At 41.5% G+C, this 18,562-nt stretch overlaps 1 protein-coding gene across 2 annotated transcripts in view; it reads right to left on the bottom strand.

Annotated features, from left to right (window-relative positions):
* Positions 1-18,562, bottom strand: part of Rab11fip1 (RAB11 family interacting protein 1) — a 31,368-nt gene that overhangs the window by 5,458 nt on the left and 7,348 nt on the right. The window contains exons 2-5 of one of the 2 annotated variants that reach the window (XM_005338379.5): positions 9,757-10,202; positions 7,870-8,653; positions 4,961-6,772; positions 4,017-4,125 (exon numbers count right to left, since the gene is read on the bottom strand). In XM_005338379.5, coding sequence (XP_005338436.2) covers positions 4,017-4,125; positions 4,961-6,772; positions 7,870-8,653; positions 9,757-10,202 — 3,151 coding nt within the window. The remainder of the gene's footprint in view (positions 1-4,016; positions 4,126-4,960; positions 6,773-7,869; positions 8,654-9,756; positions 10,203-18,562) is intronic. The other variant, XM_005338380.4, reaches the window with a different exon arrangement.

Raw genomic sequence — 18,562 nt, forward strand, 5'->3', positions numbered from 1 at the left:
GCATACATTCCTAGGGTATCTCCTCTGCATCTCAGTTACTGTTTTGTTTTTGTTTTCAGTGCTAGGGATCAAACCCAGTGCCTAGCACACCCTAGGCAAGCACTGCCACTGAGCTATACCCCTAGCTCAGTCACTCTATTTGTGACTTCCAACTCTATATTCAACCAAACAACTGCATATATGCAAGAGGTCTGGAGATTGATTGCACAACAATACGAATGTCCCCAACACTACCATGCTACATTAAAAATGATGAGATGGGAAATTTTAATAGTATGTATATTTTACCACAAAAATAGTACCATGTCTGCTTATATTTTGTATCAAGAGAAAAGTCATCTTTGTAAATAAGGGCCAAAAATACATTCTCAAAGGTTTTTTTTGTTTTTGCAGTACTGGGGTTTGAGTCCAGTGGCACACTACCACTGAGCCACATTCTCAATACCTTTTTTTACTTTGAGGCAAAAAAAAAAAAAAATTCTTTTTCCTGGGATGAAAATGAAACTCAGAGGCAGAGTGCTTGCATAGCATTCACAAGGTCCTGGGTTCAATCTCCAGCAGTGTAATCAATCAATTCATTTCTCCCTCAAATAACAGTTTTTTTCAATTACAAAAACAATATTTGTCTTACAGTGTTAGAATCATAAAGAATATAATTTTATATTATTACTATTTTGTGAGAATTTTCCTATCATAAAATTTTGGTTAAAATTATTTTCATAGATTATTAAAAACTCATTATATTTTAACATCTCTCTATTGCTAGATATTCAGGTCATTTTTCAATTTTCAGAATTATCCATAACATTTTTATTAAAATGCATGCATAGATCTTTGTTATATCTCTAAATATTTCCTTAACATAAACACCTAGAACTGAAAAGGTGAACACATTTAAGAGTCTTAACAGTCTTCATACAAACTGTCAACCAGCTATTCAAGTTGGATTCTATAATCAAAGGGAAAAGAAGATAAATAGGACTTTGAAATCATGAAGCAATCCTAGTTATGTGATTTAAAAGAAAAATCATAAAACAATCCAGCCTTCTAAAAAGTGAGCTGCTCATGGAAGAGGCACAGAGATAACACCCGGTAATACAAGAAAGAACGGTGCTTGTTGTTGTGTATTTCCTACTAGGATCTAGTTTCACACTGCATTTTTCTTTTTATGTAGTTGCAATAATGACATACATGGAAATGCATATCCAACTTTTTCCATGTAATATAACAGAAGATTTTAGGATCCAGTTGTCTTTATTATTTTAAAATGGGAGTGTTAAAGCCACCTGGGTAAATAATACACTCCCAATTATAAATCATCTTTGAAGAATGGAGGTCCTAAAACTACAGCCGGGGGGCGGGGGTGGAGGTGGGGCAGAAATCACTGTAGTAATGATCCAGCTAGGCCTTCCTAAGTTTAGCTATACAATTTCTTTCCCTAACCTCTCTTATTTTGCGACATTCCTAAGAGTAGTTATTTTTATAAATACTGCTTTATGCCTAGTACAAAGTGTCTATTATACAGCAGGCCAATGGTACAGTCTCCAGGGGATTTTCCACATTTACAAAGAATATTTACGAGAGAGGGTCCAGGACCAAGAGATTTGTGGCAGGCAAAGGGGCAGCAGCAGGGTGTACATATCAGGGCAAAATAAATAGTGTTGCCTTTGTTTTGAGGCAAGTCATTCTATTAATCAGTTCCAGGAGATAGACCTCCGATTAAATGAGCTTTGAAGAGTAAATAAAATGGAAGCCCAGAGTCTTTCCAGTTTCCCAAAAACAAAGTGTCTGTTTCTCCCTGGGTTCAACCCCCAGCACCAAAATAAATAAACAAACCAGAAAGAGCCACAAAGCATTCTACAGTGAAAGGAAGAGGGGATGGGAGGCTGCTGAATGACTTCAATTTTCATTCTGGTCACCTTTATTTTGTTCTTTTGCCTGATTTCCTGGTAAATATTATTAACTCCAAGAAGACAGTACTGCTGCTTCTACCTGCAACAATCACACAGAAGCCAGCCAAGCAGAGCAGGTCGGTTTATAGTACGTATAAATTTTTAGGTTAGGGCTAAAATGTAGTAGGTACTCAGTGTGGTCACAGCAGGTAATTTTGAGAACAATGCCTAACACCTGGCCCACTGGAATGTTCTACCAGGGGAGAGAGGGCAAGGGAGCTGAATGAGGAGGCTACCTTGTTTTCAGCAATAATTAATTGTCACTGCTCAGTCTTTTACTGAAGACTCGCATCTCCAGCCTCCAGTGTATCTTCATCCCAGCTCCTCATGGCTGAGGTACAATGAAGACAGAAGGAGAAACATTCCCCAGCACTTAAGAAAAATGCTGGGCTGGGATTATGACTGAGGGTAGAGGGCTCCCCTAGCATGGGCGGGGCCCTGGTTCGATCCTCAGCACCACATAAAAATAAAGGTATTGTGCTGTGTCCATCTACACCTAAAAAATTAAAAAAGAAAAATGCTTTCAGGGGCTGGGGATGTGGCTCAGTAGTAGAGTGCTGGCCTAGCATGCCCAAGGCCTTAGTTCCCAGTACAACAAAAAAGAAAAAAAAAGTTTATAGTGGTGCGAGCAAAAATTTTTATTTCAAAAACCAAAATGATGCCCTGGAGTCCAGGGGACTATAAAATCTGTGACTGAAAGAAATCTTTTAGCTGCCCTGAATCAAAATAAAAAGAAAGTTTTTTGTTAGTTTTGCAGTGCTAGGGATGGAACCCAGGGCCACACACATGCTAGGCAAGTGCTCTACCTCTGAGGCTATACCCCCAGCTCAAGAGTTTATTTCTACAGACTGCAGTTCCCAGTAGTCAGGAGGAAGTTCCTCTCTACATATTTGAAATACAACACATCCCTGCCTACTAAAGGTCACTGTTTCTCCATAAATCATTCTCTTCCAGTTTTTATGATAATGAATCAAAGACCAGGGCTTTGCAACACAGCAGTATTCTAAATCCTCCGGATTTTAAAACAAAAAGAAAGAGGATGTGGGGAGGACAGGGGTGTAACTGAGGGGTAGAGTACACACTTAGCATGCTCAGGCCCAGGGTTTCAACCCCAGTTCAAAAAACCCCCACAAACGTGAGGAATTATTCTAGAGTAACATACTAAAGAGACAACTACCTGTAGTGAGTGATCCAGGACTGGAAAAACAACTAAATAGGTCACTATTGGGATAAATGAAGAACCTGAAATAGGTACTATAGATGAGAAAACAGTATTGTTAAGTTTATAGACTATCCTTATTCTTAGAATTATGTACTTAAATATTTAAGGGTTTAAAAAAAAGGCACAGTGTATACAACATGCTTTCAAATGGTTCAGACTCGAAGTTACATGTGGCCTGGGTATACACACATGCAAAGAAGGGGAGGGAGAAGAAGCAAAGAGGCAAGGATGAAAAGGTCAAACATTAACAAAACTGGTGAATCCAGAGGACGGGTGTACAGGAGTTCTTTGTACTGTTGTTGCAACATTTTTATATTTGAAATTATTTCAAAATAAAGTCATAAAACAAGTGCATCTAAGCAATAATCACAATTCAAGAATTTTATATTCTTACCAAAAGATAAAAAGGAAACATGGAAAAAAAGAAAGCATCTGACTTGAATGGGCCAGATTGTGGGTGACATTTTCTTCTCATTAAAGAGAAGTACCAGGAGCTGGGGATGTAGCTCAGTAAGAGAGCACTTGCCCAACATGTGTAAGGCCTTGGGTTTGATCCCCAGAACTGCAAAAAATAAAAATTTAAAGTAAATACAAAGAAGTGCCAGTTTCAAGCATGTTAAGACAATTTCAACAATGAATAGGTGACTATAAAGTAATTATCCATCCAGCAGAAAGGCTGAGGGCTTCCAGGTTATCCAAAGGCTCAAGTGATCCTCCAGCTTCAGTATCCCCAGCCTCCTGGGAGTACAGGTGTGTGCCTTCACAACCAGCTATAATGACAACTCTGGACATGAGTGTTTTGTAGACCCCTAACTAACATGACAACGTCTTAGAACACATACCTTCATCATGGCTTCATTGATCAAATTCTCACTGATGATGGTAGCAGTTCCCAAACTGGAGTTAGCAATCTTGGTGGCTGTTGTGTTCATTGGCTTCACAGGGTGAAGTCTAAAGAGAATGGGGAAAGGACCCTTAAGCCTTTTGTAACCATAAAACTGAGAAACAGACCATTTTAAAGATGGCGGGCAGCAAGTCAGGCAAGGGGATGGGGAGAGTAGTGACACTCTGTTCACATCTCCATCCAGCATATACTCCAAGGTCTCAGTTCCTGTGGAAATGAAAGCAGGCAGGACTAGGCAGCCACAAGAAAGCCAGCAAAGCACATCCTTGGCCAGGTGTCTTGATGTCCTCAGGAGCCCTTCAGTCTTGTTATGAGTATTAGAAAGGATGAAAGACAGTCTCATGCTGGGGGTATAGCTCAGTGGCAGAATGTGTACTAGGCATACACGAGGTCCTGGGTTCAATCCCCAGAGCCTTAAAAAAAGGAAGAAAGAGTACAGTTTCATTTTTGGTGGAAACTATAGCCTAGGACTCCACTGAGGAACTCTCTGCAGATCTCTTTATGCTTCTGCAGTAAAGAAAGAGTTCAGAACAAATATGCCAGCTGTTCAACACTACTAGATTCTACTGCTCTATCTTAGCTGGTTTCTGAGACTTATACACTGGTCACACTATATTTCTGCAATTGGAGAACTCTTGATCTGACTGTGCAAAACAACTCCTAAACTATCTTTGAAGATTATTGCTACATTCTTGCTACAAAATAAAGCAATCTTGAGGTATCCTCACCACAAGGGACAGACTCTGTCAAAAGGCCCTACCAGCAAATCACGCAAGCTACAACACGAGGACATCCATGTGGTCTGAAAGCCATATCCTCTGTGGGTAGAAGCAAAGGGGGGACATCTCTCCCATTTACAAAGACAATCTCCCCATCTCTCACCTGTGCTTGGTTGCCCCAGTTCCAGCGCTTGGCTGAGCTGAGACTGGATGTGTCTCCGAGGGTGAGACCCAGGCCTGAAGAAGCGGCTTCCTCTTGCCAAAATTGTCAACTTTACCAGCGGAGCCCTCTGCTGTTGCTTTGTTTTGAGATTCTGCTGTACTGGTGTGGTGAGTGTTGGGATGTGGAGAGCTAGGGAGAGAGTGTATGGCAGGAAAGGTCTCAGAAAGGGAGGAGCTGGGCACAGGAGAGTCCAGGGCCTTGACAGGAGGCTGACTTGGCCTCTCGTCTCCCTTTAGACTTTCTTCCTCACCACTGCCAGGGTCTGGCAGCTGTTTATCCACACTTGAGCTCTTGCCAAGATGTGGTTCTAAAATTCCTAAAGCTGCCGTCTGCTCTGAAGGAGCTGCTGTGGGGGCCTTTGACCTGCAGTCGTGCAGACTCTCCATGGGAGCCGACCCATCTGCCCCACCACTCAGCCCCTTTCCCATCTCAGGACAGGGAGGTAACGTGACTGAGGATGAAGCTCCTGCTGCAGCCAGCTTTGCTGTCTTCCTGTCATCTTCAACCTGATCTACTCTTTCATCATCCGAGGCCACTTCAGGAATGGAAGGGAGGGTCAAGTTCAGATCAGCCATGATGGGGGACTTCACATCTGAGGCAGATCTAAGGCTGCTCAGGGGGTCTGACAGCAAACCTTCATGATCACTGGCTTTGCTCTGATATTGAGCCAGAAGGGCATCGTCCCCCTCAATCCTGAAGAGTGGGGTGCCTTTCGCAGAGCTGCCTTCACTTGTGGGGTCTTCTGAGGAACCCTCATCACTAGGAGGAGCGAGAAGGCAATCTTCTGTGGGGGTTGATGCATTGAAAGCCTGGGCCACAGCCACAGATTCCCTCTCCGAGTCTTCTGTGTGGGGACACCCAGGAGGTTCCATATCAGGCACCTTTTCTTCAGCAGTCCCTTCAGAAGTCACCTCTTGGGGATGATTTTTTTCTTCTTCCCCCAACCAAGTGTGTTTCCCTACCTCCTCTTCTGTGAAGAGCTGCTCCGAAAATGATACGCGCTTCTTGACTCTCTTTTCACCCTCACTGACATTCAGACCCCTCTCTTCCTGTTTCTGCAACATGGCGTCAAATGAGAGCACTGCTTCCTCAGTTGCGGAAGTCATCCCCCCATCCTTAACTTTGTGGTCTCCCTCCAAGGGAGGCTTCCCAGCGGGGCTTACCTCTCTACCACTGTTGAGGGAAAGCACAAATGGGACTTCATGGGCCTCTTGAGATGAGGGGATGCGGTCTCGTGTTGGGGAGGGAACTTTCAGAAGTTCTTCTTTTGGTTGCCCCGCTTCAGGATGCTCCAGGAGAGGCTTTCTGGGTTCACTGCTGCTGGCATTCTTCTCCTTGCCTGTCTCACTGATCTGCCCCCTTGGAGAATCTTCCATTGCTTTCCATGCTGAGACAGGTGGTTGTTTGAAAAGTGATCCCAAGGCAGAAGACATTGTATTTGGAACTGCTATTAAACTTTCCTTTTGCAATTCTGCTTTAAGAAGCAAAGATGGTTCTTCAGAACTGGCCTGGCCCTGGCCTGTGGGGAGCCCATGTTCGATCGGGGTGGATGTGGAAATTGGAGCTACTATGGGAGATGAGGAGGAAGAGAAGACAGAGGGACTTTCAGAGGAGTGTGTCTCTGAACTATGCCCCAATTCAGAAGAGACAGGGGCCGGATCAGAACTGGAAGGAAGAGCAGAAAAAGAGAGAGGAGAGTAAGGGGAAGAAGGAAGCCTGGCTTTGGGCTGAGCCTCTGGAGACACTTCCAGTCTGCAAAAAGGACAAAATAAAATCTGCAGGTCAGTTGCAGATGCATGGTAACAAACAGAAACATGTAAAAATAAAGTTGCTCAAGGGGGAGAACTTTTTTACCTGAGGGGAAGTATTTGTATAAAGTAAAAGGAATACCAATCTTTAAATTCAAAAGGGACACTTTGGAGGAGGTCATAGAGACTGAACCCAGGCCCTTGAGCATACACTGTTCCACTGAGCTTCACCCGTAGCCCCTAAAAGGGACACTTACATCAATCACCCAGCATGCCTGCCACAAAAGGTATGTTGCAAGAGGAATGGAAAGACCCAGGTAAAGCAGCAGCCTGCAGTTGCTTTGATTCATTAACACAAAGCCCTAGCATTTGATCCTGGTAGCACAAAAAGCATCTAAAAAGTTCAAAGCAGTAAAAGAAGTAACACAAGGAAATGGGTACAGATTTTGAAGAGAATGGTGTGTGTGTGTGTATGTGTGTGTGTGTGTGTGTGTGTGTGTGTGTGTGTGTGTGAGTGATCAAAGCAAGCAGAATCTCGAAAAAAATTTTCTTACCCCCAGATTACAGAAATATCTCTAATGTGCATGTAAGTTATGTGGAAAAGCAGAAGTCCCTCTAGGCTCGGGGAAGGTTTTTCAACCAAATGCAGAGGAAACATAGTGAACCATCACAGGAACACTCAAGAGTAGACTGAGGGTCTCTCATGCCAGCAAACGAAGGCCAAAGTGCAAGGAGGAAAAATAACATTTTCAAAGGGTTATGTGCACCAATAACTTAACAAACATAGGTTGTGCACGGAGCATCCCCAACCTGGTATTCTGAACACACACACTCAGAATCTGTCACAAACCATCACATTGTACTACGGTCTAATTAGCTTCCTGAGAAGGACAACCCATGTCTGCTGGGCAGTGGCTTTTGGGCTGTGAAATAACACTGCATTTTGTGCAGGGCAGGGTATCTAGGCAGTAGGGACCCATTAAAACAAACAACCCCAAATAGGACACCTTTGGCACACATAGGTACCACTATGGGACGTGCCAGATTTGCTCTAATGGAGGCCTTGCTGAATGCCACAGAGAACAAGGAGGAAAGACTTACCGAGGTTTGACGGCTTTGGTCTGGGGAGCCCTTGCAGAGGGAATAGGTAGCTTTGGTTCAGACTTGGACTCAGGTCTGGCTTCTGGTTCTGAGATCTGCACATCTTCAAAGGGGTTCAGGGAGTTACCCTGTCCAGAGGCGTCAGCTGCAGCATCTTTCTCGGACCTTCTCATGAGGTCTTCCTCTCTCAGCTGGGCTTCCTTGAGTTTGCCTTCCTTCTCCTTCCATGGGATGGAAGGAGGGCTTTCACCTTCACTGCCCTTGGCCACATCCTTCTTTCCTGTCACCAGAGAAAACAAAGAGGACTTCTTGCTCTCCTGCTTCTTGCCGTCTTTGGTTTCTTTTGTAACCTCCAAATTCGCTGAAGCCATGTTTTCCCTATTGTCACCACTAGACTGTGGTCGGTAGGATGGCAGAGTCATGGACTTCATGGACTCCTTGGTGGGGACATCAGATAGCCACTTATCATAAGACAGGCTGTCTCCTTCCCCAGGCTCCTTCCAAGATCGGGCAGCCAGGTTTTCAGTAGATGAGAACAAATGCTTCTTCCTGAAGCCCTGGGGGGATGGGGAAGAAGAAGGGCTGCTCTCCTTGGTCTCATTCTTGGCTTCTGGCTGCTCCAGGTAAACATGGTTCCCATTGATACAGACATTAGAGCGGGAAAGTGTGTCATTCTTGGACCGAAGGCCCCCAAGAAAGGACAGTCCTTCCTTCTTGGGAAGGCTGAAGTTGATCTGGCTCAGTTGCTTAGAGTCTGCACTTGCTGTCTTTTTGTGGGACATGACTAGGAAAAAACACAAAAAAATAGGGGATATGAAATTAAACTAGTGGAGGCTGGGGCTAGGGCTCAGTGGCAGAGCACTGGCCTAGCATGCCCAAAGCACTGGGTTCTATCCCCAGCACCATAAAAGAGAAGGGAAAGGAAAGGGAGAAATGAAGAGAGAGAAAAATTAAATGTGTGATTTACAATAGGAGGTGCTGACATCTGTCAATGTCTGGATACATTTTTGGTTGTCACAACTGTGTGTGTGTGTGTGTGTGTGTGTGTGTGGCGGGGGGGGGTGCTATTGGCACCTAGCAGGTAAAACCCAAGGATGCTCAATGTACAGGACAGACCCTTACAACAAAAAATTATTGGGCCCCAACAATCAACATTGATTGAGAAACCTTGTGTTAACCCAATGGAAGAGGCTAGCAGAGATTTAGTCACTGAAATTGAAGTCCAGAATATGGAATTAATTCAGAAAGAAAGGAACCGGGATCACTTAGGGATGTATCCCATGGGAGTCAGGCTTGTAATAGGGACTCATTAATCATCTGATGAATTAAAGAAGTATCAAAATTATGACAAGGTACGTATAATTTCATCCTTAAAGAAAAATTAAAAAAAAGAAAAGAAAACTGCAAAACAACAAAACTTGGATGCACTCATTCTGTTAGTCCCATATTCTAGTATTAATGTATATATGTTACAGAATAAGACACTTTGTAAAAAGCACCTTATTCATTCTTAGAAACCCAGAAGGTTTAGGCCAAGCAGGGTACAGGCCTATAATCCCAGTTACTTGGGAGGGCGTGGCAGGAGGATTGCAAATTCAGGACCAGCCTAGACAATTTGGCAAAACTGTCTCAAAATAAAAAGAACTAGGGGTAGAGCTCAATAGTAGAGCACTTGCCTAGCATGCACGAGGCCCTGGGTTTAATTCCTAGTGTTTCCAAAAAAAAGGAAAAAGAAAATCATCATCATCATCTACTATCTACAATTGCCCACCATTACCATCATCGTGGAGGTAACCAAGGAAGTGAACCAAAATCTGTTTCTTCCCTCTCAAAGACATGTAGGTAACTGAGGAAGAGAGGCCAAGTGAAGAGAAGGCAGATACTCACTGTCTGAGGCAGAGGAGGAGGATTCATCCTCATTGTCGTCATCCTCCCACTGGGACTGGAAATCTCCAGGACGAAGCAGCACTTTGTCTGGCTTTGAAGTAGGCAGGACAGACATAGATTGGGAAAGTGGTGTTTTCTGCAAATTCGACTTGGAAAACAAGGTTTTGATCTTTGATTTCTTCTTCTTGTCTTTGGAAAAAGACTCGTCATCACTGTCGACTGAGGGTGACATGCTGGGGACTATGGCTGAAGTGGTTTCTGACACACTATCCTTATTCTTCCCTTTGATCTTGTCCTTCAATTTTCCAAATGGATTCCGAGACTTGTCTTTCACAGAGAGGTCAAACATGCTAGCAGTCATGTTGTTCCTCATAAACTGGATGTCGACCTCGATTTCTCCTCGCTCCTTATCCTTCTTTCCGGGTTTGGATTTCAAGATATACCACCTAAGAGGAGAAAGGCTGAGAGATCAGCTTGATGGCAGAGTCTACAACAGTGTTTACTATCCTGACTAACTGGCGTCTCTCTGCTGCTCCAGCATCTTCTATAAACACATTCTTATGCTTTCACTTTGGGGAGAGGGATGAGCACAGAACTTGAACTTTTTTTATTTTTGAGGTTTTCTCCCTCTGCACTAGGTAAAGATAGAATCTGATGTGGAACTTGGTGTATAATCATCATCTTTTTCTTTCCTTTTATTTTATTAATTTATTAATTAATTAATTTATTTATTTTTTGCTGTGCTGGGGATTGAACCTAGGGCTTCAACCATGCTAGGCAAGTATGGTACCAGTAGTTACATTCTTAGCCTTTAAAATTATCTAAAATACTAATCCAAAAAAAAAGAGCTATTTCTAAAAATAAAGAGCCAGATATGGTGGTATGCACCTGTAGTACTAGCTACTCAGGAAGCTGAGAAGAGGATCATAGGAGCCCAGGAGTTTGAGACCAACTTGGGGAGCATAGCAAGATTCTGTTTCAAAAGAAATAAACAAGTAAAAAGAAAATAAAAAGAAAAATATAAATACTCAAAATCATTTCCAATGACATTTTTTTTTCTTTTTGGAGCTAGGGCAGATGCTTCGCCATTGAGCTACATCCCAGCCCCATATTTTTTTTTTAATAAGATAAAAATTCAAAGATCAGGTACAAACAGCTATCTTCTTAAATTTCTTTGTGAATCTAAGAAAAAAATCAAAAGTTCATAGAAAAGAATAATGCCTGCCAGGAAACAATGGAACAAGCTGTATGCAGCCGTGCAAGCCTGTAATTCCAGCGGCTCAGGAGGCTGAGTCAGGAGGATCTTGAGTTCAAAGCCAGCCTCAGCAATTTAGTGAGGTGATAATCAACTAGGTGAGCCCCTCTCTAATAATATACAAAATAGGGCTGGGGATGTGGCTCAGTGGTCGAGTGCCCCTGAGGTCAATCCCCAGGACCCAAAAAACAAAAAACAATGGAACATACAAGATGAAGTTAAAAATTTTTAAAGTGGAATAAAAGAGCCACAAAACAATAAAAACTAAATGTACACTCTAGTTATATGAGGTACCTAGTGTAGTCAAATTCTTTGAGACAGAAAGTATGATGGGTGCCAGGATTTAAGGGAAAAAGGGAGGAGAACGTGATGATTTTGAAGGGTACTAAACTCTACTTCAAGTTGGGGAAAATGAAAAAGTTTTGGGGATGAATGATGGTGATGGTTAGATAATGATGTGAATGAATGTACATACCACCATAGAACTGAATACTTAAAATGGTTAAAACAGTAAATTTGGGGCTAAGAGTATGGCTCAGTGGCAAAGTACTTGCCTAGCACGTGTGAAGCCCCGAGTTCAATCCCAAATACTGAAAAAAAAAAAAGTAAATTTTATGGTTATGTGTATTTTATCACAAGTTTTAAAAAATGAGACATGGGAGAGAAGGCATTCTCCTCTGACTCAATAATCCAAAAGGGGAACATTTCAAACACCATTCAAATATTTCACTTGGTCATTTGCAAACTACTTCAAGACAGGACAAATCATATTATATTAGTCCACTCCCTTGACAAACTGCAGTTGCCTCCCCGCCCCCCACCTTTTGATTTTGGGGATTAAATCCAGGCACTTTCACACTGAGCCACAACCCCAGCCCTTTTTGTTTTTTGAGACAGAGTCACACTAAATTGCCAAGGCTGGCCTCTATCTTGTGATCTTCTTGCTTTGGCCTCCCAAGTGGCTGGGATTGCAGGCAAGTGCCACCACACCCAGTTGACAAACTTTAGATAAAGAAAATCTCTTTGGCATTCATTTTCCACCCGGGAACCTGATGCCTTTGGTGAACAGCAAATCCAATTAGTAGCATGAATGTTATGGGACAAAAAACTCCAAATGCCTGGCCTACAGAAAGCTCCATCCACAGGTCACCCTTGCAAATAAGGACTCCCACACACTTTATTTTTTTCTTTTTTGGTACTAGGGATTGAACCCACGGGCCCTTTACCACTGAGCTACATCTCAAGCCCTTTTTTAAGTTTTTGAGAGAGGGCCTTGCTAAATTTTCCAAGCTGGCTTCAAACTTGTGATTTGAAACCTGCCAACTGCCTCAGCCTCCCAACTCAACAGAATCATAGGCATGTGCCGCCACAACTAGCTCAGAGAACCACATTCTGATGTTCTTTTGGGTGACCTATTTAAGAGAAGAAGGCTTAAGACTTTAAGGAAATGATGGCTTTGTCTAAATGAACACGTTTCCTCTTTCACCTTTAGCTGTAGCTTGCTCACAGGACCCCAGGTCCCATTATTTAGCTCTTTCTTCAAGTAAAGGAAAGGGGTGAGGGAAGTAGAAACCTAGCACTTAAATAGCACCTTCAGCATATCTGCCATTGTACACACTTGAAAACACTCTTATGTAAGTCTCAAGAATGTTGTGAAGTAGATATTACACCCACTTTACAAATGAAGAAATGAAAGCTAGGAAATTAGGTCATTGGTCCAAGATCCTAGAGCTGTTATGGGGTGCAGCTAGGATTCTGAATCAGTTCTGCATTTCCCCAGAGCTCCTATTCTTTCTCCTCCACCAAGATTCCTGTTTTAACTCTCTCCTAATTTATCTTCAGTGGGCCATCTTTCATAACACAGAGAGAAAGGAAGGCTCAAATTGAAATTGTTTATGAAGAAAGTTTATTTTCTTCTTTCTTTTTTTTCTTTGGCAGTGCTGGGGATAGAACCCAGGGTCTCATACATACTAGGCAAGCACTCCACCCCCATTCCATAGGCTTCTAATTTATTTTTTTAATGGTTTTTTAATGTTTTGGTAGTTTTTTGTTTTTCTTTTTTGTTATGGTGTTTAGTTTTTATTTATTTTTTGTTTTCCATTTTTAATAAGCTTCTAATTTAAATGTGTCCAAATGAGAGAAAGGGGGGAAATCTACCATAGCTTGCCATCAATCATTAATCATATGATTATATAAAGCTCACATCATCAAGAACTTAAACTGTATAACATAATACAGTCAAGATCTAATAAAATGAGGTGAGCTACCACTTGGGATCTTTAGGAGAAACTTTTTTTTTAAAGTCACAAATTCACAGATGGAGAAGGACTGTTGATGTTTTGAGATATAAGGTCTTTATGGACTACTTAACCCTTGCCAAAAGAAGGCCTAGAGTCTTTCTTTCCAATAGATTTTCTAGGACCTAGCCTGCAATAGTTTGCATATTGGTCATTTAGATGTTGAGAGGATTATTTGTATTTTTCTTCTCTGACAGTCATGTGGTAAATGGTTGCCTTGGTGATGAGGGGTGTTTGGCTTCTGTAAATACCAATTGTAAGCACCTGAAAAGGAGAAGCTGCGGAAGGGCACTGTGAGGCTCAGATGACCACAGTGGCCACGGGGAACAGGCGCTTCTCCTCCCCGCCCAGGGAGGAGGGGCCCTCAGGGGATCTACCACACAGCCTTTTCCATGGAGCCTCTTCAGTTAGCCCTCCCTGAGGATGCAAGAAACTTTGAAGACCTTCAAAGAATTCCAACTGACAGACCCTGGGACCAGGCCTGCCTTTCCAAAGGCTACAAGCTCCAAAGTGTTTGTTTTGAGCAAATCTAGAGTCAATTCCAAATCCTCCCTGGGAGCTGATAATTACTTGAGTCACTAAGGGATTTGTTCTGGAAACTTCCAACACCACAAGGAGTTGCAAACAGAAACTTCACCAATTCTTCTTGCTGCTTATTTTCACAAGCAAACCTAAAACCAAACACCAGGTAGCTAAAAACAGCTACCAGCCTTAGGCTGTAAAAAGCAGACTAGGAATCACAGGTAAGCATCCCAGCAAGAGTTCAGAATTTTTTTAAAATTTGTGCCAGATTTATAAGAGCTGGAAAGAAAAACTGGAATTGTTTCTTTTTTATTTATTTATTTGTTTGTTTGTTTATATGTGGTGTTTAAAAATCAAACTCAGTGCCTCACACATGCTAGACAAGCACTTTACCACTGAGCCACAACCTGAGCCCTGGAATTGTTTCTTTGATTACCAATACCATCCTAAAAGTCAAAACATGGTAACCTGGTAATATAAGACAGCAAAATTAGGTTAAGAGTGAAAGCCATAGTGCATGAATGTCTTTCCCCAAAAAATACCAAATTGGAACATGGTTATATGTTCCAACATTTAAGATCAATTTGTTTTTTTCAGTGTTTCTGTCCCTGGACTTTTTACTTCCCTTAGTTCCTGCACTTCACAGAAGTAGTTCTTAAATAATCCAGCCCTAGCAAGAACACCCAGCAAGTAAGGGCAGTGTGGGTGTCTCCCGGCATTACCTTTTACACGGGCCCAGAAAACCTGAATTATCTCAGAAATCAGGGTTGGGTTCATTTTCTTAGACCAAAGGGCACAGTACAGAAATAAAGTCATAATCCCAATGCAGCAAGTTTATTTTTAAACCCATAATCTTTAAAAAAAAAAATTCTGTAACCTATTTTAAAAAAAATCAAGTGATCTCTTTTCTAAGCAAATTTTTCTTAAAATAGTCATTTGAAAATTAAAAGAATATCTAAATATGTAGAAAGTGACAAGAAATTATTTAAATCTTGTGTGTGTGTGTGTGTATTGCTGATGCCTTGTGCATGCTAGGAAAGTGCTCTGCCACTAGGCTCCACCCCCAGCTCCCTGTCCGAAGCCGTATTTTTAAGTTAAAAAAAAAAAAAAGCATAGAGTAAAAATTCAAATCAGACAAAATTATATAAAATGAAAAGTTTAGTCTTCCTACCCCTAAGTCCATGCACCTCAGTCTTTCTCCCAGAGATGTTACTGCTAAAAACCTTATACACCCATCCAAGTGACAGTATGGGCATATACAAGCAAAACATATATTAATACAGCAGGCTACTGTACTATACTGTTTTTGTGTTGTTTGTTTTGTTTCTGTCAAACACAAAGTAAGACATGGATATTATAAAAATATCCAAAAAGCCATTTATGTTTTCTACACTTTCAAAAAGATGACTTAAGAAGAGAAAGAATGATGTCATGAGCTGTGGTACACACCTATGATCTCAACAACTCAGGAGGCTGAGGCAGGGGGATCACAAGTTCAAGGCCAGGCTCAGCAAGTTAGTGAGACACCCTCAGCAATTTAGCAAGACCGGGATGTAACTGAAGTGGTAAAGTGCCCCTGTGATCGATCCCTAGTACAAAAAAAAAAAAGATGAAGATGAAGAAGAAGGAGAAGGAGAATAATGAATTAAATAGAGGTAAAAAAGATACTTGCATCTGTATCCACATTATGGGAACAGAGCACAGGACACAGCTGAGCAGCCCAGCTAAGAGGCACTGTGAAATCCCTCCTAACATTTATTCTGAAAACAGCTTACACCACCTGACCATGCCTCATTCATATGGCCCGTTTGCCAAAGAATGTAGTTAGTGTGTCAAACACACAGAAAGCTGATCCCTGGCCCTTCCACAGGAATGTAGCGGGAGCAGGCAATGCAGTTCCTCCAGTTGAGAAATGAAGTCTCCCACTGCATCCCTGCAGACATTCAAGATTACACTGGCTGCTAAAGGACTGTCTGGTATGCCTCAAAAACAATCTTTCTGCAGCCGAGGCAAACATGTTTTTCCTTTAAAACATTCCAGAGGGCAGACATGCAGAGAAAGAACTGCTTCAAAGATTGAGTGCAGCATTTTTACATGCCAGCACTGGAAATACAAGAGATAAAGAGTCCCTAAAAAGCTTACCCTCCAGTGGGATGGAGGGAAGGTTCACCAAACATCATGAAGTGTCAATTACATTGGGACAAATTCTGTCCACTTTATAACTTTGAACATTGGAAAACTACTGGACAACCTTTTTTTTTTTTTTTTTTTTGGTACTAGGGATTTGGTACTGGGTGCTATACCACTGAACTACATCCTCAGTCCTTTTCTTTTTCTTTTCTGTTTTGAGATGGGAATTGCTAAATTGCTGAGGGTTTCACCAAGTTTCTGAGGCTGTCCTTGAACTCTTGCCTCAGTCTCCCAAGTCACTGGGATTATAGCATGTGCCACCATGATCAGTTAACCTTCTCACTTTGAGCATACAAAAATAATTCCACATGCTAAAGTACACAATTTCACCACAAATAAGGTTCTCAGCTAATTTCAGCCCCCAGGGGCTCTTAGAACCACATACCTAGTGACTGATTGTTCATTCCTTATAGCAAAATGTATAAATGCAGCAATCCCATATGAAACCCAAGAGGTTCTGGGAAAGGAAAGGCAAAGAAGGACAATGAGCTAAGCCATTACTTCCACATTTTAGATGCATCCGTGTTCATCTCAAAGGGTCACAATCTCTGGGTTTGGTTTGGACTCCAGGGTCAGTGTGGAATGCCTACTTCCCTAGTTGTCAGGCCAAATGGCAACTATGACCTCTAGCGTGAGTCATACCCACAGTAACCAAGCATCACCACACAGGGGATTATGGCCTCTGGTGAGGAGAGAAGCAGGAAGACCAGAACAGCACCTGATAGAATATTTAGAAGGAGGACACACTCAATTTCTTAAATGTAGACATTTTACAAAGCGATTCATGCATTGTCTTCCCCAGAGAATAAAAATAAGGCTGAATGTCATGTGGTAAGCCATTGAGAACATCTATAAAGGTTCTGAAAAGGGGTAATTCCATTGGGTAAAAATGTTCAGGTTCTTCCCCTGGTAGCCTGGAAACAATGCGTAACACAGGGATAGAAATGTTTACAACCTATAAAACGCTGGTGAGTTTAACAAGTTTTGTAATGGAATGAAGTACTTGGTCAACAGCACCTAGCTTTGAGTACAGAATCACCCATCAGTCAATCTTTCCTCCCTAGACCTTACCCTCTGCCTGCTGTCAATTACTTGGAAGAACTCCTGTCAATTCTGAGAGCAGAGGATAGGATAGTTCACTGCTTGTTTGTTTGTTTGTTTAAAACTAATCTCTAAAATAGACATTTTACAATCACAGGAAGGTCATTCATAACCACTGAACTTGAACCTAAGAATTGGTAAATGACCATGGTAGAAGAAAGAATGCAGAAAACACAGGTTAAAAAATTCTTTGGGTCTCTTCTTATATTAGCTAATCTACAGAATTTCTGTGATCAAACATGGTGCAAGAAAAAATAATATAAAAAATATATATACACACATATTTTTCTTTTAAATTGACTCACTCCCATGTTAACTGTTTCATAAATTTTCTTCAAGTCTTTTTCCTGTACTTTTTAATTATTATTATTTACAGACCCTGGGAAAAGTATTTAACTTTTCTATGCTAAGGCTTCCTATCTGAAACAGGCATAAGGGCACCTACCTTGCAAGCATATTATGAAGATTAAGTGCTTAATACATGTAAAGTGCTTAGAACAATACCTGGCTATAAGCCATAGCTATAATTACTATTTAGTTGTAACCAGAGCACACCTGCAATTTTATTTGTAGCACCTGATACACTATTGCACTGCAGTATCCCTACCCACTGGTTCTAATGGTCATATGATATTCTGTGTTGTGCATATATTCCATGGTTTATTTATCCACTTAGAAAGGGAATTTAAGATATCAACAGTTCTAACTGACTATATTACTAAGTACCCCAAGTTAGCCATCAAAAACAAATAACAATGATTTGCATTTGAAGAGACTAGGAAAGGACTCACCTATACAACTGGTTTGTATAATACAATTTCCAAAACTTAAAAAATACATTCAGAATTTTTAAAACACCATGATCAGTGTACATTTTCTGCAACTTACTGTGAGACATACTCATCCTCACAAAACCCTCCGGGGTTTCCATACCAGTAGAAGAGGTGAGAAACAGAGAATTCCCAAACTGTGCAAATAAAGGCAAGTTTTACAAGTGGAAAGCAAAACGAGATTCCTTTAGGGGAAGACCAATGGAATTCCAAGCATCCTTATTTGAAGATTCTCTAAGAATTAGAAAAACTGACTCACTTTTAAACACGTAAGCCTACCACTCTTACAATCATCTACTTACCAGTTCTTTAAACAGCTTGATCATATCTCAAAAGCCACAAATGTTAATATTCTACCATCAGATCCTGTATCTCATCTGCTGCCTAGATGTAAATGCCAACAATGCATTATATTTCATCTGCCAAAAACAGCCTACACAGCAACCCTGGGGTCCTCATGCAAAGAGTTTTTCTGTTTGTTTCTGTAGCACCAGGGACTGAACCCAGGGACTCACACATGCTAAGCAAGCGCTTTACTACTGAACTTCATCCTCAGTCCTTTTATTTTAATTTTATTTTTGGTGGGGAGGAGTACTGGGGATTGAACTCAG

The sequence above is a fragment of the Ictidomys tridecemlineatus genome, chromosome 14, assembly GCF_052094955.1.
Source record: "Ictidomys tridecemlineatus isolate mIctTri1 chromosome 14, mIctTri1.hap1, whole genome shotgun sequence".
Taxonomy (NCBI): domain Eukaryota; kingdom Metazoa; phylum Chordata; class Mammalia; order Rodentia; family Sciuridae; genus Ictidomys; species Ictidomys tridecemlineatus.